Below are 22,860 nucleotides of genomic sequence, written 5' to 3' on the forward strand. Positions count from 1 at the left end.
CTTCTTTGAGCGATCTTTAGGGTGACTGTGCTCCGTCTGTAAAACAACAAAACTCTGGTCACAGATCCACGGCAAAGTCCTCTCAATGCTTGGTATACACAAGCACACACAAATATGCAAACAACTACACACACATATGCACATTTATCAAGGCAGAGCCCACAAACACGCAGCACCTTACCTACACCACACACTATTTATTATTGTTACTGCTGTTTTGTTTTGTTTTGTTGTTATTTTATTGCTATTGTTGCTGCGGTGCGGAGGAGCCGAAACACAAGAATTCTACTCTCTTGTGCTTAGAGGCGTAACAATAAAGGATCTTGAAATCTTGACTCTAGTGGCAAACGAGCTTTCATGCAAGATTTCGTCTCGAGATTCCCGTTGACGTGCATTTGCCCGGATGTTCGTAATGTTTGAATCGATTAGCAAAGATTGTCAATTTCTGAGGCAAAACGACAACACGTTGACCCACTGTAAACCTTATCGTGGATGAGATAGCAGTGTTTTAATTCATTCTGACTGCGGCCTTGATGTACCACGTCTGTTAGGTGCATGGTCGATAGCTGTGATAGTGTGAGCTGTCTGTCTTAAACTATTCAACGATTACTTTTGTCCAGTTCCCCTTTCCAGGAGCGTGGGATTCGGCTTAATGCAAACAACCACCAGATGGCAATCATATTTTTTTTTTGATAACGCTGTCAGAGGCAAGTAAAACAGATTCAACGTGGTCTAGGGGCCCTTTTGGATGTTTTATAGACGTTGCCCTTGTGCTACAAATTCTGACACGACAGAGCAGCTGTTCAAATTACAGATAGTACACGAAATGTTCACCCGCTATCCAAAACAGACATCTGTCCACCCTTGTTTTATTTTTCATAAACTTCACGCGCAACACCCACGTGTATTCTAATGCGGTGTTTCTCAACCGGGGGTCCGCGGACCCCCTAGTGGTCAGTGGTGTAATTGCAAGGGGTCCGTGAAAATAAAATATCTTTAAAAAAAAGATCCTATGACATTTATAGAAATAGGATTATTTTACTCAAATGTGACTGAGACCTTTATCTGCCTAAACCAGTGGTTCTCAACCTTTTTGGGGTCCTGGACCCCCCCTGCGTATTTTGGATCTACCCTGAGGACCCCTCCACCTGATCTTGGGGGAGCGGGGTTGCAATTTGATAGAAACAGTAGAAACTGCATTTTAAATTGCATTATAGCATTTATTCACTCTTTGGGGCAAAAATAAGAGCTTTCAGTTGTAACTTAGATATAGCAAACAAAACAGAATTCTTATGCAGTAACTTTCAGATATATGTAACAAAACAGAATATGTATTCAGTAACTTTCAGATATATGTAACACAACAGAATATGTATTCAGTAACTTTCAGATATATGTAACAAAACAGAATATGTATTCAGTAACTTTCAGATATATGTAACAAAACAGAATATGTATTCAGTAACTTTCAGATATATGTAACAAAACAGAATTCTTATGCAGTAACTTTCAGATATATGTAACAAAACAGAATATGTATTCAGTAACTTTCAGATATATGTAACAAAACAGAATATGTATTCAGTAACTTTCAGATATATGTAACAACAGAATTTTTATGCAGTAACTTTTAACAACGCAAACGGGAGCGAGATCTCTTATTAAAATACAACAAATTACACTTGTGAAACAGATGTAAATAGAGAAAAAAGTCCTGTTACCCTTTATAGTTTGGTCAGTGTTTCTCAACCGGGGGTCCGCGGACCCCCTATTGGTCCGTGGTGTAATTGCAAGGGGTCCGTGAAAATAAAATATCTTTAAAAAAAGATCCTATGACATTTATAGAAATAGGATTATTTCACTCAAATGTAACTGAGAGCTTTATCTACCTAAACTATAAAGGGTAACAGGACTTTTTTCTCTAATTACATCTGTTTCACAAGTGTAATTTACTGTATTTTAATAAGAGATCTCGCTCCCGTTTGCGTTGTTAAAAGTTACTGCATAAGAATTCTGTTGTTACATATATCTGAAAGTTACTGAATACATATTCTGTTCTGTTACATATATCTGAAAGTTACTGAATACATATTCTGTTTTGTTACATATATCTGAAAGTTACTGAATACATATTCTGTTTTGTTACATATATCTGAAAGTTACTGCATAAGAACTCTGTTTTGTTACATATATCTGAAAGTTACTGGATACATATTCTGTTTTGTTACATATATCTGAAAGTTACTGAATACATATTCTGTTTTGTTACATCTATCTGAAAGTTGCTGAATACATATTCTGTTTCGTTACATATATCTGAAAGTTACTGAATACATATTCTGTTTCGTTACATATATCTGAAAGTTACTGCATAAGAATTCTGTTTTGTTAACTATATCTAAGTTACAACTGAAAGCTCTTATTTTTGCCCCAAAGAGTGAATAAATGCTATAATGCAATTTAAAATGCAGTTTCTACTGTTTCTATCAAATTGCAACCCCCCTCCCCCAAGATCAGGTGGAGGGGGTCCTCAGGGTAGATCCAAAATACGCAGGGGGTCCAGGACCCCCAAAAGGTTGAGAACCACTGTAATCTAACGCGTTCGTAACATAAACACGCGGGCGATGACACTTCGGGCCTCGCTGGAGCGGTCCTCATTGTCAATCCGCTGCCACGTTTTGCGAACAACCAACGCCCGATCTTGCGGCGATCCAGTCCGGGGATTTCCTACCGCCCAAGCCCCGTTCTTGCTGCAGGGAGGAGCGATCGGAGCGCAGCCGAGCTTGGGCATCACAAACCTGCGTTCGGGGGAAAGGGGCACACACAGCACTTTTTTTTTTTGTTGCGACTTTAACTAATGTTCCAGTTATCCTGCTGTGACTAACCTCAAAACGATGGCCGACGCGGACTTTCTGAAAGCCGCCGGTCTCTGAGTAGCTCGGGACCCCCGGGGGGGGATCCTCCGTCCGGTTCCAGGGACGACCCCTCAATCATTCCCTGCGACTGGAGTTGTTAAGACATGGTCATTACACCGTATCTGTGGTAAGACAAGCTTTCCTTTTCTTTATAACGGTCCCCCCCTATCGATTACCGGTTAAATATGCGGAAATAAGCGGAGCCGTTCGGCTGAATTATGGGGACAAGTCATGACTACAGCATCTCGTCCTGCCCGGTTCGCATCCCTCGCCGAACGGTCAGACGCGACCGCCTAGCCGCGGCTAACTTGGGCTAGCTGTTGCTAACCGGCTAGAGGTGCTCGCACAGCGCCTCGGTTTTGAAGCGGACCCCCCCTACCCCACCCGCCACCACCCCCATCAAATTAGTCTAACTGGTGGAGCATCCGTCGCACGGCAACGCTGCACACTCGGTTCACCCCAGTTAAGCTAACTCGTTCGCAGCGTCGCGGGTTCGAGTCCCCCAGTCGGAGCCGTCGGTGCAACGTCCCCCCCCCCCCGCTCGCGTCATCCTGTCTTTATTGGCTTACTGAATAGAGGATACAAAAAAACAAACAAACAATGCTTAACATATACATATATATATATATGGATATAGAACGTAACGCACTCCTCCGGCTATGACCGTGTCGCAGCAGTACGGTGGCAAGCTAACAAGCTAGCCACCGTACCGGCTCTGGTGAGAGACCCGCTCATAATGCGTCACTGGGTTTTTTTTGTTGTTTTTTTTGTTTTTAATTGTTAAGCTTAAAGCGCGCGCCTGTCATCGCCACGTCTGCTAATTGCCCTAACGTTACATTGTTATCCCCGAACTCGCTTTTCGCCCCCGCGACCCTCCCGCGCCTCACTCATCGTGCCGCCTGTAACGAAAGCCCCAACTTGACCAAAGTTGGCCAACTGCCGTTTCAAAGGGACGCTGAAGGTCAGTCCGTGACTTTGCAGTCGTTTACAGTGGACTTGGATCGCATCAGGTAACGGGGCGGATGAGGGAGGGGGGCGGGACGGGGGACGTGAGATGCGCTTCCAGTTTGATGGCTTGGGTTTTAAAATCGATCGGCTCACGTTTACACACCCGCGTCTCCAAATGCGTCCCGCCGACCACTTGCGATCAGGCGTCGTCACTCCGAGGGAGAAGATTGCGTTGCTGTTACGTCACTTCCGCTACAAGGGCAAAGGGCCCCGGTCAAGCGCCGGGTTTGCCGAAAGTTTGAAGCGCTAATATTACATGTACGGACTGTTCCAACTGTTGAGACTGGCAGGGCTGATTCTTCCGCCCAGATGGAGATTGGGCACCTCGTTTCACCTGTACTCCACCCACCTACACGCTCCTCTCTCCATTTTTCCCCAAAGTTGGCGCGCCGTTACCAAAACAACCACTACTACATCCGGCATCGATGACGTAGTTTCCTGTTACGTCCTTGTCGGGGGCGCGTTAGCGTTTACGCCAGCGGAACACCTCGCCAAGTGGTTCGGGTAACCGCTTCACAAAACGCTTTGGGGGCAGATGAGGAGGGGGGGACAGGGGACGTGAGGTGAGATGCGCTTCCGGTTTGATGGCTTGGGTTTTAAAACGCGGTTTTGGGCGATCGGCTCACGTTTACACACACACACACACCGCGTCTGTCACGCGTCCCCAAAAATGCGTCCCGACGACCACTTGCGATCAGGCGTCGTTACTCCGAGGGAGAAGATTGCGTTGCTGTTACGTCACTTCCGCTACAAGGGCAAAGGGCCCCGGTCAAGCGCCGGGTTTGCCGAAAGTTTGAAGCGCTAATATACATGTACGGATTGTTCCAACTGTTGATACTGGCAGGGCTGATTCTTCTGCCCAGATGGAGATTGGGCGCCTCGTTTCACCTGTACTCCACCCACCTACACGCCCCTCTCTCCATATTTCCCAAAGTTGGCGCGCCGTTACCAAAACAACCACTACTACATCCGGCATCGATGACGTAGTTTCCTGTTACGTCATCGTCGGGGGCGCGTTAGCGTTTACGCCAGCGGAACACCTCGCCAAGTGGTTCGAGTAACCGCTTCCCAAAACCCTTTGGTGGTCGTTTACAGGTGTATTTAGCGCCGTCCACTTGTGATCCGATCGCAAAAAAAGACGCATTTTAAAACCAAGTGTAACCGGGGTGGCCTGAGGAGCCCTTTTGCCAGAGCGGCCTCTTTTCACTTGGATGGAATGAAACCCTTGCAGAGTTCATGCGACTTGGCACAGGAGATGCCCTCCTCTCTTCAGTGCCTAGAAATTCCCCTGCAGATACTCTGCAGGGGGTTGTCTTTGGATTAGCGTTACTGCTCTACCCTGTTCAGTTTAGCCCGTGTCGTCATATTTGCTGTAACAATTGACTCTCATAATTACCAGCTTTTCACTTAGTCCGGCTATTTTGCAGTTGTAATTGCCAGACTTTATGAACCTCGTTCTGACAGGCCTTCAATCTCACATCATGGCGTTCTTGGTTTTTAATTAGAACAGGAGCCACACTGGCAGAACCTTTTTCAAGTGAAATTTGTGCATAATTTTGTAGACCTAGAAGATATGCCATTCAGTTCTTCCGGATGTCACACGAGATCTGTGACCGTGTGAGGTTTTTCTATTGTACACTTCGATTTGATGTTTGACATGTTTTTAGGCCCCTGAATATGAATTATAGCCAGCTGTTAGGACCATAGTCATCCTCTAACTTGGACAAAGAGCTTATAATATGATCTTGGAACATGAGTCTGCTTTTGTTGGCCCATTTAAATTATGCAGCAGAGAGGGGCAATCAGCAAACTAGGTGTACGACAGTGGTCGATAATATGATATTGTGACTTGGCGTGTGTCTTTGGCAACACTGTCAACATGAAGAGCTCCCCTCCTATGTCAAGGAAAAACATTCTTGCTTTAATGTCTTGCATGTTTTTAAGGAATTGGTGCTATTTTATGTCATCTGGATCAACTGTGGATGGAATTTAACCTTGCCGCATAATAATGAGGATTTCAGAGACACGCTAAGTACTTACTGCTTTCCGTGAATCCTCGGGTGTACGGAAAAACAGCAACATCCAAGTAAAAAAGCAGCTGATTTCTCATTGCCATGTATCAGTATCAAAGGTCCTTTTTGTTTGGCTATGGGTCTTGCTAAAATGTTTGTCAGGGTAGAAGTGCAGGGTGCTTTAAGATTCAGGTTATCTTCTTCAACCCCTCTCAGATCTCGTATGACCACGAACATTGAATTGATAATATTAACTGTTTTTAAAGGAATGCCAGGTCTGATTAATCCCTCACTATATGACTTTGCCTGATTCTCCTTTGCTCGACCTGAATCAGGAAATATTCTAGGCACTGCTCTTACCAGCTCACTCATAGGTCCTTACACATTACACCACCCTACAAAAATCACACATCATTTCAGTAAATTTATATAACCCGGCCGTTGCAGTTTCCACCAAGTGTTTTCCCCTATTCAGTTGATCAGATTTGAGCTTCTCAGCATGTTTACAGACCTTTTCTCATGATCGCTGTGAAGTTCTCCCTAAATAAAATACCAGCAGAACCAATTGCCTTTTAAAATAACCATAACACCCCTTGGGACCTGTGGGTTTTGAGTCCAACTGCTCGACTAATGGGTGCATTGCACCTTACAGTTTACTTGGTAGGCTAAACATTTACATTTTTACATCAGGCTTTCTAGAGCCACCGTCTTTATTGCACTTTTTGTTGTTGTTGATTTAACCAACATTCCCGGCCATGCTGAGATGTTTACACTCTTTTCACGAGAGCACTTGGTGCCCTGCAACAAATTTGGGAATCTTTTAAATAAGGATATTACTGGCTATCAGAAATATAGCACTTACCCCCTACAGTTGCCACCTGGGGATGGAAATTAGCGGGGAAGCTTTTCATTATGAATCAATTGTTTTGCCTTTACCAGAAACGTGTCACATTGTGGGAAACCATGACGACTGTACATTTGTTCATCAGTGCCTGGAAAAGGACTTCGTCAGCATTTCTCATATCAACCAGCAGGCACAGGTAGCAGCAGCAAGGGACAATGTGAATAAAAGTGACCGCTTTTGAATTATGGAGGCATGTTTTTAGGGGCTTAAGTACAGTACGTGTCAAGCAGAGCCATTGTGGCAGCAATCTCTGGACCATTCCTAATATTATCCCCAAGTACTAGCCGAGGGCTAGCAGGCATGGAGAAGTTTTCCCCCACTGCTTTTATTCATTTGACTCAATTTTGCTTTGGTGCACGCTGATTAGCAGAAAATCAAATCACACATTTCCACTTCAACTGAGCCAAAGGACCTCCCTCAGGTCAAACAACCACTTAAATGTCCACAAGAGGGAAAAGAGATTTTATTTCATTAACATAAGCATAATCATGACTAATCTCCCACGAGACTGACGAGAATCTGCATACATTTACATTTTCTCATTTTGCATGTGCTTTTTATCCAGAGTGACTTACAAGAGAGTCCGCAATTAGGGGATGTCACAACTTATAGGCATCTTAGGGCACTAAATAGTAAATCATATAATAACCAAGAGTGCATGTGTCAAGTGCAGTGAGCGTAAGTGCACAATAGGTAGATCATCAATTGTGGTAATAGGAACAGGAAATTCTTTCCCCCCTCCCTTTTCTCCCCAATTGTATCTGGCCAATTACCCCACTCTTCCGAGCCATCCCGCTCACTGCTCCACCCCCTCTGCTGATCTGGGGAGGGCTGCAGACTACCACATGCCTCCCTCCAATACATGTGGAGTTGCCAGCCGCTTCTTTTCACCTGACAGTGAGGAGTTTCACCAGGGGGACGTAGCACGTGGGAGGATCACGCTGTTCCCCCCAGTTCCCACTCCCCCCTGAACAGGCGCCCCGACCGACCAGAGGAGGTGCTAGTGCAGTGATCAGGACACATACCCACATATGGCTTTCCACCCACAGACATGGCCAACTGTGTCTGTGGGGACGCACGACCAAGCCGGAGGTAACACGGGGATTCGAACCGCCGATCCCCGTGTTGGTAGACAATGGAATAGACCGCCACGCCACCCAGATGCCCCTGGGAACAGGAAATTTAAATGACAAATTAGCTGATCACTGCAGCAAATGACATATATCATAGCCAACAGTGCCATATATCATAGCCGACAGTGCGAGTCATGTCAAGTGCAAATGGTCAGTGTGGAATAGGTCGATCACTGAAAGTGACATGAATAATAGAGGATTACAAATTACATATAACCCTCTAAAGTACATACATAGACAATACAAATGGCCAAAAATTAGGTCTTCGCCCCCCCCCCCCATTTTCTGCTAGATCGTTAGTGCTGTTTACTCAGCTGTTTTAAATGGCGGGTGTCTCAAGAGTTCCGTTTAATGAGCCACAGCAACTCTGCACATATGGATATAGCCTAATGATAATCCTTTAATTTGTGAGAAAATTACTTGCTTTTAACAGTGTGGCTGTTTGGAATCACAGTACTGCATGTCAGTATTCATTATTAGGCACTTATTAGTCGGGCGGCACGGTTGCACGGTGGTTAGCACTGTTGCCTCACAGCAAGAAGGTCCTGGGTTCGAACCCCAAGCCCTCCCAGGTCCTTTCTGTGAGGGGTTTGCATGTTCTCCCTGTGTCTGCGTGGGTTTCCTCCGGGTGCTCCGGTTTCCTCCCACCATCAAAAAGACATGCATGTTAGGGTTAATACGCCTGTCTGTGCTCCGGACCAAGGCAATGGAAAGAAGAACTGGAGTTGGTCCCCGGGCGCTGCAGCTGCCCACTGCTCCTATACAATCGGATGGGTCAAATGCAGAGAACACATTCATTGTAAGAATACAATGACAAAATAAAGTGGCTTTCTTTCTTTCATTCTTAAGGGCATTAGTAAAGGTTCTTTTTAATTCCCCTCACTTGACAGTAGAGACGCCTCCTGGATCCTCTCCAATCAGATAATTGGCCACATCACTACATCGCCATTTCTCACTTCAGACAAAAAAAAAAAAAACCCCAGCGTCTCAAATTCACTTGCTTTATTGAAGTGTGAAAAGATGTTGAGATTAGAATTTGTTTTAATGTGTGCTTTTGGACTGAGTAGACATTTGGGGACGAGCAAAAGAGATAGGGTATGGAAGTAAAGGCTCTTGCCTGCTTGCCTAGTCATTTCAGTGGTGTGGGATTATACAGCCAGTGAACTTTTAGCTGGCTGTGGTATCATGGAAAATTAACTCGGAGCTCGGTGTGAGCTGTCAAAGAAGTCTCCATAGTAACTCAGTAGCCCGTGTCTCGTCTGCTATGCGGCGAGCCAGACGTATAGGGTGTAGCGTGCAGAGGTGGACTGGGGGGGGGGGTGAATTGATTTTACACATACCTGCGTTTATCACATCATATGATAGGGAAATTTAAATGTGACAGAAAGCGATGCACTGTAACATAGATTTTAGATTTCATCATTTGATGCGTTTTGCCCACAACAGAACACCAAAAACACCCTCAAACTATAGCCTGGATAAGCTCCCCCCTCAAATTATGTGCCCCCCATTTCTCTGTTATGAATAGCACTCACTGACAGTTTTGGAGTTGTCTCCATATATTCAGTTCTACAGCTTAACGGACTGTCGTCAGTCATATTTTTTCCAGTGCAAGATGTTTAACACAGAGAATATTAACTAGCTAGTGTTTGCTCAACGCCTCTGTGTTTTAAGCATCTGAATTATTTGATGGCCCTAAATATTACTCAGTGATCGATTGCTGTTAAGCTTCATCAACATTGGGTTTGCCAATCTGACGAGTAGTCCAAACCCGAAGGCGATAAATAGCATGGTATGTATGGCAAAGCAGCTGTGTGTCATTTGAGAAGTGGATATTGTCAACTAGGTTTTGTTTGGTGACATTTTCCACAAAGCCGAGGCATTAGAAGAATGTCGAGATGAAGGTCTTCATTCTGACCAGTCAGACACTAGTGTCTTTGTTGCTCGTAGGAACTGGAGGTCTCTCTTCAACCAGTAATGATAGCCCACTGGTGAGAAGAGTTGTTGACACGTTATCATTGGCTGAATGCTACAGCAACGTAAAATACCGCAGTCAAAGCGAACTAAATCTCGATTGTCTGAATGTAAAACTTTTGGGCAAATTGATCACCTGAACAGAAATTAACGTTGTCAGAACAAAGCACGGATCAATAGGAAAAGGCTGCACTGACGCCGCATTATGCTCGATATTTTTCTTCTCTTTCTTTCTTTCTTTCTTTTTTTTGGACCCCCCACCCTTTTTTTTTTCTCCTCCCCAATTGTACTTGGCCAATTACCCCACTCCCCGGTTGTCACCTCCTCTGCTGATCCGGGGAGGGCTGCGGACTACCACATGCCTCCTCCGATACGTGTGGAGTCGCCAGCCGCTTCTTTTCACCTGACAGTGAGGAGTTTCGCCAGGGGGACGTAGCGCGTGGGAGGATCACGCTATTCCCCCCAGTTCCCCCTCCTCCCCGAACAGGTGCCTCGACCGACCAGAGGAGGCGCTAGTGCAGCGACCAGAACACACACACCCACATCTGACTTCCCACCCGCAGACACGGCCAATTGTGTCTGTAGGGACGCCCGACCAAGCCGGCGGCAACACGGGGATTTGAACTGGCGATCCTCACGTTGGTAGGCAACAGAATAGACTGCTATGATACCCGGATGCAACATGGTCGATATTTTTCTGATTAATTATACAATTAAAGGCACTTAAATGGCCAATTACTGTGTAGTTTTTCAGAATAGGGATTCCAGATTGTGTCATATGAATAGGCTGTGATCTGACTTTTTTTTTTTAATTTAATTTCAGTTTTCCAAACAGTAGGCCCAATTTATTTTCCAAAATGACATCCAAACGATGTTCTAATACAGAAGGAGCTAAACTTTGTTCTATTATTGAATAGTGGAATCCACAAGTTGAGTCAAAAAATGCAATTTAGAAGGCGTCCGGGTACCGTGGCAGTCTATTCCGTTGCCCACCAACACAGGGACCGTCGGTTCGAATCCCCGTTTTACCTCTGGCTTGGTCAGGTGTCCCTACAGCTGTTGCAGCTAGAAAAGTACTATAAAAAAATGCAACTTGATTGATTGATTGATTGATTGATCCTCCCACGTGCTACATCCCCTGGCGAAACTCCTCACTGTCAGGTGAAAAGAAGCGGCTGGCGACGCCACATGTACCGGAGGAGGCATGTGGTAGTCTGCAGCCCTCCCCGGTTCAGCAGAGGGGGTGGAGCAGCGACCGGGATGGCTCAGAAGAGTGGGGTAATTGACCGGATACAATGGGGGGAGAAAAGAGGGAAAAAGAAAAATGCAATTTAGATCAATTTCCTCCTCAAGTTAGTGACCACTTAGCCAGTAAAGCCTCAAACTGGATTTTATGTTCGTCTTTCCTAGACACCAACATGTGGACTTTTGCTGTGTTACTACCTTTTCCTTTTTACATTTCATTTATGGTGCTGGAATGAATCCGCTATAGCGGTTTTAAACACATAGCCTATACTCGAACTGTCATGCTGTGCTTATGTATAGCACAGCGTGCACATAGTTATCCTCTTAACAACCACAAGTCTGTCAAGATGGAAGGGTGATGCATCAATCAGTCAGAATAGAACATGGATTGTTACACTGGGCTGCAGCTGTCATTTATTTTTTGAAGTCTCAATTGTTCGTCTTGCACCATCTGCACGGGAATGCCTGGCCTCCTCCCCCTGCTTAGAGGACTGTAATCACGGTGGCTGGATTTAGAAGATTAAGCTCATGACTAATCAAGTCCCGGGTGGAGACTCTTTCACATGCAAAGTGGCATCATATGGAGCCGCTCCACTCCACCTAAATGGTGACATAGTTTAGACAGCTATTACTCATCATTATTGAAGATGAATTCTCTCGGTGGCACTTCCACTTCCCGGCGCACCGGCGGTTTGCTGCGGAGTGATGTTGTCTGCATGACGGCTGTTGTGCTGAAGGTACTGAGCTGTCGTTTGCCATTTCAGAACCGATGTATCGTTAACGCCGACGTACATGTCAGTGGACCCTGCAAGGTGGCCATCTGAAATCGGTTAAACATGTTGATGTTTGTATAATTTCAACAATTTTCTCCTTTTTTTAACTCTTCCTTTTCTGATAAGGTTAATAATTTTTTTTCTGTATTTCAGAATTGTTCCGATTCTAGTGCAATAGGAAAACTCAGATCAGTTTTGGATATATCTGGGTGATTCTTCAATTTTGGGCACTTTTGGCTTTTGAAATTTTGGAAGAATAAAAAATAAATTTCTTTAAAATCTGTTTTTTTTTTCTCAAAAGCTCTATATTAAGTGGTCTGGAACACATATCTTAGCGTAGCTTTGATCGTCCTACAAAATAAGTTTGACGTTATGATGCTTTTTTCATAGTCGTAACAGCAAAATGTGATGTAATGACGCGTGATGGTCATGACAACTTTCACTTCTTGCAGAAAAAGTTGGCCGAGTCTTAGACTTGCTAAGCTAACTTGTTAGCTAGCATACAATGTACAATGAATATACGTGAATAAAGTGAAGTTTCTTATTTCTGAACTAAAATACTCAGCTAGTAACCTGTTTGGTAATGACTCGTAATAACCATCCTGTCAGATCAGGACATATAAACCTTCACATCACGTTTGTGCACATGAAAAAGTCACGCTTCTGACATGACTGCTCACGCGCCGCTGGCACTTCTCGTTTCCATGGCAACCACGTCGTTTGAAAAAACGTTGTCGCTCTAAAATGTCGGGTGTGACGGTAATGACAGATTACAGCGATATTTACCTATAAAAATGTGAAAATTGCACATATATAAACCATGTGAATTTGAAATATGTCTTTTTAAATTATTATGAGAAAATGCAAAGTAAAGCTTTAATGAATTTAACCATTTTTATTACTTTATTATAGAGGGGAAGTTCAAAAGTCTGGGTTGGGGACCAGCCCAAAACAGTGAAATTCTGACACATTTGAATTTTCAACACACTGAAAAAGTATTAAAATGTCACCACTGAGACACAAATCATAGCTAACACAACCTAACGCTAACAAATACAATAATTGTTTTTTCAAAAAAATGTTTTCGGTTTCTTGAAAATCTACCCTGGGGACAGAAAAACACCCACCCACTCATGGAGAACCGTCGGGTTTCGTGTCCCGTGTCCCGTGTTTAAATGTCAGTGAAACTACTCAGAACCCATTTCTAGTTGACAAACTCTGCCCTGTCCTGGTGTGATGCCGTGCTGTAGTGAAAGAAAACGCAGCTAAACCATGCTTTAAGTTACATTTTCACGTCTGCCTCCTTAATAGGTCAAGGAGAGTGGCTCTATTAAATAGGCTGAGTGGAAGACAGTATCTCAGCGGACTTAGCACCCTGTCTCTGCCGGGATCTTAGTTGGCTTAAGGTAGGGATGATGACGTCGCTAAAGGATCTGAATTATAGATTATGGTGTGTGAGAGTGCGGCAAAGACGCATGGAGGGAGTACGCCTGATGCCGCGTGTCGGGCTGAAATGGGTATTCTGTCCGTCACACGTGAGAGCTTCACAGATGTATCCTGTTGTCGAAACAGGAGGGTACTGACTCAGCTGTTCTCTGAGGCACAAACTCGCCCGCGTGAAGTGGAGAGGGGGACCGCATGTCCAGCACGGTGCCCACAGAGATCACTTATCGCACCTTGTGGGTGTCTGATGAAAAAGACAAGCCGAGTTTTTTTCTCTTTTGCTGTATCGTTCACACGCCCTAGATACTCAGTCTCTCCGTTGGCACATTTTGTCTTTTGACCACATCCTCTTCAGAAAAAAGGAAGTTAAAACATTGTCTAGAAGTGCATTGATCTCCCAGCATCTCATTGACCTGTACAGGGTCTGTCTGTGTCTCTCTCTGCCCTAGCAATCAGCAGGGGATCAATACTGAGGTTTACTGTCAGCTCACACAATGACAGTGCATTCAGGTAATATTGTGGTGTTGTCAGTCCAGCCCCACACCACCCTGCACTCACTGACTGATGACAACGATGAGCTCTGCGTCCGGGTAGCTGGGCGGTCTATTCCGTCGCCTACCAACATGGGGATCGCCGGTTCGAATCCCCGCGTTACCTCCGGCTTGGTCGGACATCCCTACAGACACTGTTGGCCGTGTCGGCGTGTGGTCGCTGCACTAGCGCCTCCTCTGGTCGGCCGGAGCACCTGTTCTGGGGGGAGGGGGAACTGGAGGGGAATAGCGTAATCCTCCCATGTGCTACGTCCCCCTGGCGAAACGCCTCACTGTCAGGTGAAAAGAAGCGGCTGGCGACTCCACATGTATGGGAGGAGGCATGTGGTAGTCTGGAGCCCTCCAGACTACCTCATGTCAGCCCTGTGTTGATGGCCACTAGGCCATCACATGCACACATACACTCATTCATACCTAGCGGCAATTTAGTACGTCCGATTCACCTGACCTACATGTCTGGGGACTGTGGGAGGAAACCCACACAGACACAGGGAGAACATGCAAACTCCACACAGAGGACAACCTGAGATGACCCCCAAGGTTGGACTACCCCGGGGCTCGAACCCAGAACCTTCTTGCTGCGAGGCGACCACGCTAACCGCTGCACCACCGTGCCGCCCTGGCCAAATACAACTGGGGAGAAAATCCCACCCCCAACAAAAAGAACGACGAGCTCTTCTAATGCCAAATGAACAGAAACTCACCCAGATAAATCTAATCTGTGTTCCGAACATGCCCCTGCAAAAACGAACAAGGAGTTCATAGATTAAAACAGTATGGTTATTCAGTGACTATTAGCATGGCTCATATCGGAGTTAAGAGCTTATTATTACAGCAAGCTGTCTTTTTTTGAACGTATTACCAAACTAGCTGTGCATTGGTCTGTGTCTCAGATCCTGCACGTCGAGGCGGGCATGTGGACGCTACTTGTATTGATTTGGTATCCTCACCCAATTGCCACCATTATCATAATGGTAATTAGATGTTTCGGGATTTATGTCCCAAATGCAGTCTTGTGGGACGACCTCAATCTTCTGCAGTGGAGACACTGATTACGACAATAAATTAACGTGGCGATCCGCCGAACAACGAGACCAGATTGTAAACAAGGTTCAGCAGACAAGAAACATGAATTAGCCTTCCTGTGCGATCGCCGCTCACCTCTGTCTGTCCGGGCGGGCCCGTCGGCTATAGGCTAATGTCAGCATGCCTCAGTGAGTCAATATAGGTTTAGTTGGGGTTTGAGATGAGAAGACAACAGGCATTCTGTAAAGTGCATACCTCTGCTGAATGGAGTGTGTTGGATAATCCCTACTGTCACCGATCTCATGGCAAACATGATGAAGGGCTTAGCCACAAATGCACGCTGTAATGAATAGAGGGTTGAGATTCTCCGCTTCGCCCAAAATAGCTTACTGACTCTTGATTGAACTTACGCAGGCTTGACTAACGGTTCTTTTCTTCGAGATTTTTTCCCCCCTTTTTTTCTCCCCAATTGTATCCGGCCAATTACCCCACTCTTCCGAGCCGTCCCGCTCGCTGCTCCACCCCCTCTGCCGATCCGGGTAGGGCTGTAGACTACCACGTGCCTCCTCCGATACATGTGGCATCGCCAGCCGCTTCTTTTCACCTGACAGTGAGGAGTTTCACCAGGTGGACGTAGCGATTTTGGGAGGATCACGCTATTCCCCCCCAGTTCCCCCTCCACCCTGAACAGGTGCCCCGACCGACCAGAGGAGGCGCTAGTGCAGCGACCAGGACACATACCCACAGCCGGCTTCCCACCCGCAGACACAGCCAACTGTATCTGTAGGGACGCCCGACCAAGCAGGTAACATGGGGATTCGAACCAGCAATCTCCATGTTGGTAGACAACGGAATAGACCGCCACGGCACCCGGACGCCCATAGACTAACGCCTCTAGATTGGTGAGGATTGTTTGGATAGCTTGGGACAGGCCTGAACACTGTCCTCTCAAAATGAGAGCCTGGAAGCGGGCGCCGTTTGATAGTATTGCTAAGCGTCTCGTAGGCATCGGAGTTAGGGACGCTGACGTGAGAATTAAACTTCAGTGTTGTTTTCTTTCAGATGGTTGTGTGAGCCGGAGGAAGTGTGCTGCTCAGCTGCCTCAGAGGATGCTCCGGACCTGCTGGGCCCAGTGCTGCTGAGGGAGAAGCGCAGATTCAGCAGGAGCCCCAGGGAGCCGGCATGTCTCACCACCAATACTACCAGCGAGGCCCCCATGGCCGCACCCTGAGCTCCGAGGAGAGGAGCTCCACGCCCATCAACAAGACCTCTACTCCAACACACAAGAGCGCCTCCTCTTCTTCCTCGTCCCAGCGTGACAGCCGGCAGGTAAGTGCAGGGTTTGGAGTGTTTCAGTCAAGGATCAGTTGGAAGAGATAGGAAAGCTTTGATGAGGCCTAACAGCACTGCACAGGTAATATGACGGCAGGTCAAACAGTATTTCTGGGTCACTATTCTCTCGCTGGCGTGACTCACATTGCCCGCTCCTGTGAGACCATTTTGGCAGCACAAAAACAAATTACAGAGACAGACAAAAAAGGGAACATTTACTGTTGGAAAATAGTAAACAAGTAAGCTCTCGGTCAGCAATTGGGCTCAAAGTGTGGACCGGAAACTTCTCTTCAAGCGCTTCGATGGCCGTTAGAAAACTAGCTGTCATCACTCAGCCTCTGCATTTATATTCTGTGCTTTTAAACAAATGGTAGCACTTGGAACAATGTAATTCCCGATATAGCTGTCAGATGCTGGTACCATTACGATCCATTTTCTCCGAAAACCCCAAAAATGTTAGTTAGTGTGTGTGTGTGTGTGTGTGTGTGTTTGGGCAGGTTGATATTTTCTGCTAAAGAAAATGAAAACCTTGCAGAGCCATACTGAGCAGCGTACACTTATTTCAGAACACATTTTAACAGACGGGCTTAAATCTGAACCCCTGCACTTGAAGCCCCTCTGCCCAACGCCGTTATTGTGTCTGCTGTGACACCGTAGCCGTGCAGAAACAGGACACTGCGCTGGAATCTCTGACATCACCGCTTTTCCGTTGGTACTGGATGATGAATATTTCATGAGGGGACAGGCGGAGAATTGGTGCTCTGCTGAACACGTGGCATGCTGTGGCGTGCCGTCTGGGAGCCTAGCTTCTGTATCTATGGGAGACGGTTCTCCGGAGAGAAGAGGGGAGCTGGCGGCGGTGGAAATACGGCTGCCCGTTTCAAGCACTTCGTAGCAGGGCCTGCTGCCCAATGAGGCCGACAGTTAACCCTTCCAACCTCCTCTTCATTGTTAGTTATTGTGTTACTGTGCGTTGCCCAGTTTCAAAGAAGGTTGAATCAGTTCATCTGGATACAACATTTAAACGTTGTATCCAGATGAACTGATTCAACCTTTGGTTTTCTTACCTGGATTATTGAGCATATGCCCCGCAAGTCGAGCGTGAGATGGAAGAGAAAGAAGAATACAGGAGTGAGTTGGATGAAGTGGTGGAGAGGGTACCCAAGAAGGAGAGAGTGGTGATGGGTGCAGACTTCAGTGGGCATGCTGGTGAAGGGAACAGAGGTGATGAGGAGGCGATGGGTAGGTATGGTGCCAAGGAGAGGACTGTGGAGGGTGGAGTTTGCAAAAGGGATGGAAATGGCTGTGGTGAATACATATTTCAAGAAGAGGGAGGAACACAGGGTGATGTATTATAATAATAATAATAATAATAATAATAATCATGAGATAAAGGCCAACAGACCAGACATCATCATCAAGAACAAAAAAGGAAAAAGCTGCCTACTCATCGACATGTCCATCCCAACTGAAAGGAACGCCTCAGTAAAAGTAACTGAAAAACTGTCGAAATATAAAGACCTTGAAATCGAGATTGAACGAATGTGGGGAATGAAAACCACAACAATACCAGTAGTAATAGGTGCCCTGAGACTTGTAAAAAAAAAGAGGGAGAAATACACCCAACGGGTCCCGGGTAACATCAGAATACAAGAACTACAGAAGATCGCACTACTTGGGACATCTCATATCCTAAGAAAGGCACTATCCATCAAATAGACTTCTACCTCATTCTAACCCTAGGCCCAAGGAATGGGCCCGGTTATTATGTTGTATTATGGCATGAAATTAAAGGAAATTTGTATAATAATAATAATAATAATAATAATAATGAATAAGCCTGAGACAATGTGGTCCATCGACCACATTGTCTCAGGCTGCCCGGAACTGGCAAAGACCGAGTACATATACAGGCACAACAAGGCAGCAGCATACCTGCACCGGAAGATCTGCAGGAGTTACAAGATCAAGATGACTGAGAAGTGGTACGAACATCAGCCAAAAACGGTCACTGAGAACAATGATGTCACCATCCTCTGGGACATACCGATCCACACTGACGGAGAGATAAAAGCCAACAAGCCCGACATCGTTATCAAGGACAGGAAGGAATAGAGGTGCGTGCTCATCGACATGGCGATGCCATCCGGGGGGAAAAAAAAAAAACCTCAGTGAAAGTCACAGAGAAGCTGACTGAGTACAAAGACCTGGAGATTGAAATCAACAGGATGTGGGGAATGAAGACCGAAACAACACCAGTGGTCATCGGAACACCAGGACTCATGAAGAAGGGAATGGAAAAGTTCACCAACCGTATTCCAGGCGACGTCAACATCTGTGCAGTCCACAAGATCGCCCTACTCGGAACAGCCCACATATTACGACGAGTACTGTCAATCAAGTGACATCTGCCCTGTAGTGCCTCAGATCCATAGTTTGGACCCTGCTCTGCAGGATGTAAAACAGGAAACACGAAAGAAATAATAATAATAATAATAATGGGCTTAGCGGCTTTCTCCCAGTAAAGTGTGCAAAAATGTTTTCGTGACATTTTTGTGCATTCAAAATTTGAATGTATGACTTACATGAATCTGCTTTAATTCGGAATGTCCCCCTGACATACTTGGCAAAGATTTCGGCCGTTATTGGAGGAAATTTCAGGGTAAAACTAATTATGGAACTCATGTTTCTAGTGCGTTTGATGTTTTGGCCCTGTGTGATGGCCTGGCGGCCTGTCCAGGGTGTCTCCCCACCTGGCGCCCAATGACTGCTGGGATAGGCTCCAGCATCCCCGCCACCCTGAGCCGGATAAGCGGTAGATGGATGGATGGATTATTGAGCATGCATCAAGACATCCCCCAATTTCTTCAGATAACAAGGCCTATAAGGGTTGAGGGGTTCAACATTGCATTTACCAGAAGCTCTGGTAAATGAATGATGTCTTATTGATTTTATACATGCAAGATATCCAGCAGTGCCGTAAGATTGTGAATGACCCATTAAGAATTGAATTGGGAATGAATGTTGGAATTGGAGCTGCTCTGTTTTATGATTCGACTATGTTTGGTAAATGGCACAGTTAAGTACCATACCAGTGTGTGGTCCGGATCTCTCTCTCTATCACGAACACAGGCAGGCATATGATTCATAAATGCGGGGAGGGATGCAGATCCAGTTCTATTTTATTCAGCTGGGTTTTTGGTCTTTTTTCACTGTCATGGTGATGAAGATGCCTGTACACTAAGAAAGCCACCGCCTGCATATTCGTAATATTTAATTTTGTGAAGTCACCACTGCGACACGGTGGCACAGTGGTTGGCGCGGTCGCCTTGCAGCAAGAAGGCTGTGGGTTCGAGACCCGGGGTAGTCCAAACTTTGAGGGTCGTCCCGGGTCATCCTCTGTGTGCAGTTTGCATGTTCTCCCTGTGTCTGTGTGGGTTTCCCCCGGGGGCTACGGTTTCCTCCCACAGTCCAAAGACATGTAGGTCAGGTGAATCGCCCGTACTAAATTGTCCCTAGGTGTGTGTGTGTGTGTGTGTGTGTGTGTGTGTGTGTGTGTGTGTGTGTGTGTGTTTCCCCGCCTGCCGCCCAATGATAGGCTCCAGCATCCCCGCGACCCTGAGAGCATGATAAGCGGTTCTGATAATGGATGGATGGACCCCTGTGTAATTAAAGATGTACACAACATTCTATGAATGCCAACCATTAAGTTGTTGCAATCTCTAGAAAACGAAACAAAACTATGAGTATTTACCATGGGACTGTTAAAAAGCTGCTCACAGAATGCCGAGGTTTCCTCCATGACTGTCTTCAGATTTCTTTCACATTTTGCAGTGATGCATGTAGCCGGCGTTGCATATTACATCAAGCCGGCTCTGCTCCCATTGCATTTTGCTGCATCATTGCTCGTGCAGCGTGTCGCATGTATGCGTGCAGCGTAGGGTCAGTGATATGTCTGTGCACTCGCTGCTGTAGAAAACTCACATCCTCCCCCAAGGATCCCTGAGAAAGGACAGTAGATAACAGAAAGATGTAGAAGGCTGGATTGGGCTGGATCGCCGGAGGAAACCGGAGTGGGGGGGGGGAGCCCTAATGAGATCCAGCCCCCACTCGCTCACCAATCAATATGTCACTTTACCCTCTGCTGACGTCCACTGTACACTCTGGAGACCCTCACAAGCGCAATTAAAGGCACCACCCGCAGTAAGCAGGCAGACAGGCAGACAATCAGAGACACACACGCGCACACACATGGACTCTCGCGGAGCCAAAGCACAATATCATGTGACACCAGACATCTCGAATTAATTCAGCAAAATTGCAGCAAGCTCTCCATTGTTCTGCGGGCCGTCTCTCGGACAGAGGAGATGGGCGTGTTTTCGGCCAAGCGGTAGTGGGAGTGAGAGACGGGAAACTCGCAGCGTTTCCCATCCGTGTTGAATTTCAAGGGAAAGTTCCCTTTGATAGTAGCTGGCTGGATTTTTTTTTTGACAGAAGCAAAATCAATGACGTGATTATCTGCCACCGCGGGCCTCGACAGAGGCCGTTTTCCTCCTAATGACCTGAACGCTTTGACGGGAGATGAAAGAATGATGGAGTGCCGGCACTGACAGCAGAAAAATTCTGCGTCCCGTCTGTCTTGAGAGGCCTGTCCAATAAAGCTCTTTTATTCTCTGCCCGTGTCATCCCGGGGTCTCGTGCGATGGATCGACAAGTGTGACACTGCGGTTTTGTGCAGTTGGTTTCTCTTCGGTTGCAAAGTCCAGACTGAAAAAAGAGCAGTGATCAGATCTTCGGCTTCAGACGTTTCAATTTCGGTACAACCCACCCAAGGAGCTCAGACGGTCATCACCTTTTCAGTCACCCTTTAAACTCACTTTTGATGTTTTATGCAATCCTCCTTCAGTATTGTTGTTGACTCCCCTTGTTTTGCTTTGCATAATGTTTTTTTTTTCACTTTTCACTGTGGGTTTCTCTGTTGATTTCATCCTCGCTAATGATGTTTACTCACTGGGGATGCATTTGTAGCTGTATTTGAAAAGTGCTATACAAATGAAGATTCTCATCAGCAGCATAATTTTTTTGGGCATTTTAGCCTTCATTAGACAGGGTGAGGGGCGGCACGGCAGCGCAGTGGTTAGCGCGGTCGCCTCACAGCAAGAAGGTCCTGGGTTCGAGCCCCAGGCTAGTCCGACCTTGAGGGTCATCCTCTGTGGAGTTTGCATGTTCTCCCCGTGTCTGCGTGGGTTTCCTCCGGTCCAAAGACATGTAGGTCAGGTGAATCGGCTGTACTAAATTGTCCCTAGGTGTGAATGTGTGTGTGTGTGTGTGTGGGCCCTGTGATGGCCTGGCGGCCTGTCCAGGGTGTCTCCCCGCCTGCCGCCCAATGACTGCTGAGATAGTCTCCAGCATCCCCGCAACGCTGAGAGCAGGATAAGTGGCTTAGATAATGGATGGATGGATAGACAGGATGGTAGAGGTAGACAGGAAATACAGGGTGAAGACATGCAGCAACCTCCCTGTGACTGCATTTGAACCCGGAACACTTAACTGGCTCAGCCACCAGGATACTCAGCTTTCATTGTTAATGACGCCGATAAAGTCAAATCAATTTTATTTGTGTAGCCCAATATCACAAATTACAAATTTGCCTCAGTGGGCTTTACAGCAATACAACATCCTGTCCTTAGACCCTCGCATCGGATAAGGAACAAATCCCTAACAAAAAAAAAACCTTTAACAGGGAGAAAAACCAGGAAGAAACCTCAGGGAGAGCAACAGAGGAGGGATCTCTCTCCCAAGACGGGCAACATGCAATGGATGTTGTGTTTACACAATTTACACAATACAACATTGATAAAACAGGTATTAAACAGGAATGCAAATACATACAAATCTTTGTGAAGGGGAGGAGGAACAACATGGACCTGTGGTCGATGATGTTGTATGTTGGTGTGATGAGTCCTCTCTCCACTTAAATGTGTCTAAAACTAAAGACACGATGATCAGCTTTAGAAAGACTCCTCTTAGTCCTGTACCAACCAGTACTAAAGGTGCTGGCATGGAGCTTGTGGACAGCTACGGATATCTGGGGGTTGTTCTCGACAACAAGTTGTGCTTTGAAACTCATGTTGCTTCCATATCATAGAAGGTCCAACAAAGACTTTTTTTTTCCTGAGGAAAATGTGGACATTTAGTGTCTCCTCCCAGATGATGACTCTGGCCAATAACAAAAAAGGGCTTGGTAGACTTATCAAATGGGCTAGTAAGATTTCAGGGAGAAGCCAAGCCCAGCTTACTGACCTTTATAATAGGAAGGTGTTCAGAAAGGCTACTTCCCTTCTGGAGTGCCAAGCCCCCCCCCCCCCCTTCAGTCAGAGTTTGAGCTGTTACCCTCAGGCTGTCGGTTGAGGATGCCCTGTGTTAGGACTGAGAGACACAAGGCTTCCTTTGTCTCTACTGCCATCCAACTGTTAAAAGGTAGATAGTATTCATCTGTTGTCTGCAGGTGGCTTGTTTCTTTGGTCTGTATGTTTGAACTCCT

The 22,860-nt window shown here is 46.1% G+C and overlaps 1 protein-coding gene across 4 annotated transcripts in view; it reads left to right on the forward strand.

Moving 5' to 3' along the window:
* Nucleotides 1-2,766: 2,766 nt before the first annotated feature.
* osbpl6 (oxysterol binding protein-like 6) overlaps nt 2,767-22,860 on the forward strand; it is a 54,178-nt gene continuing 34,084 nt past the window's right edge. For all 4 annotated transcript variants that reach the window (XM_056289194.1, XM_056289196.1, XM_056289195.1 and 1 more), the window contains exons 1-2: nt 2,767-3,042; nt 16,047-16,313. In XM_056289194.1, coding sequence (XP_056145169.1) covers nt 16,167-16,313 — 147 coding nt within the window. In that variant the 5' untranslated portion in view covers nt 2,767-3,042; nt 16,047-16,166. The remainder of the gene's footprint in view (nt 3,043-16,046; nt 16,314-22,860) is intronic.

This window comes from Lampris incognitus, chromosome 11 (assembly GCF_029633865.1).
Source record: "Lampris incognitus isolate fLamInc1 chromosome 11, fLamInc1.hap2, whole genome shotgun sequence".
In the NCBI taxonomy this organism is placed as follows: Eukaryota; Metazoa; Chordata; class Actinopteri; order Lampriformes; family Lampridae; genus Lampris; species Lampris incognitus.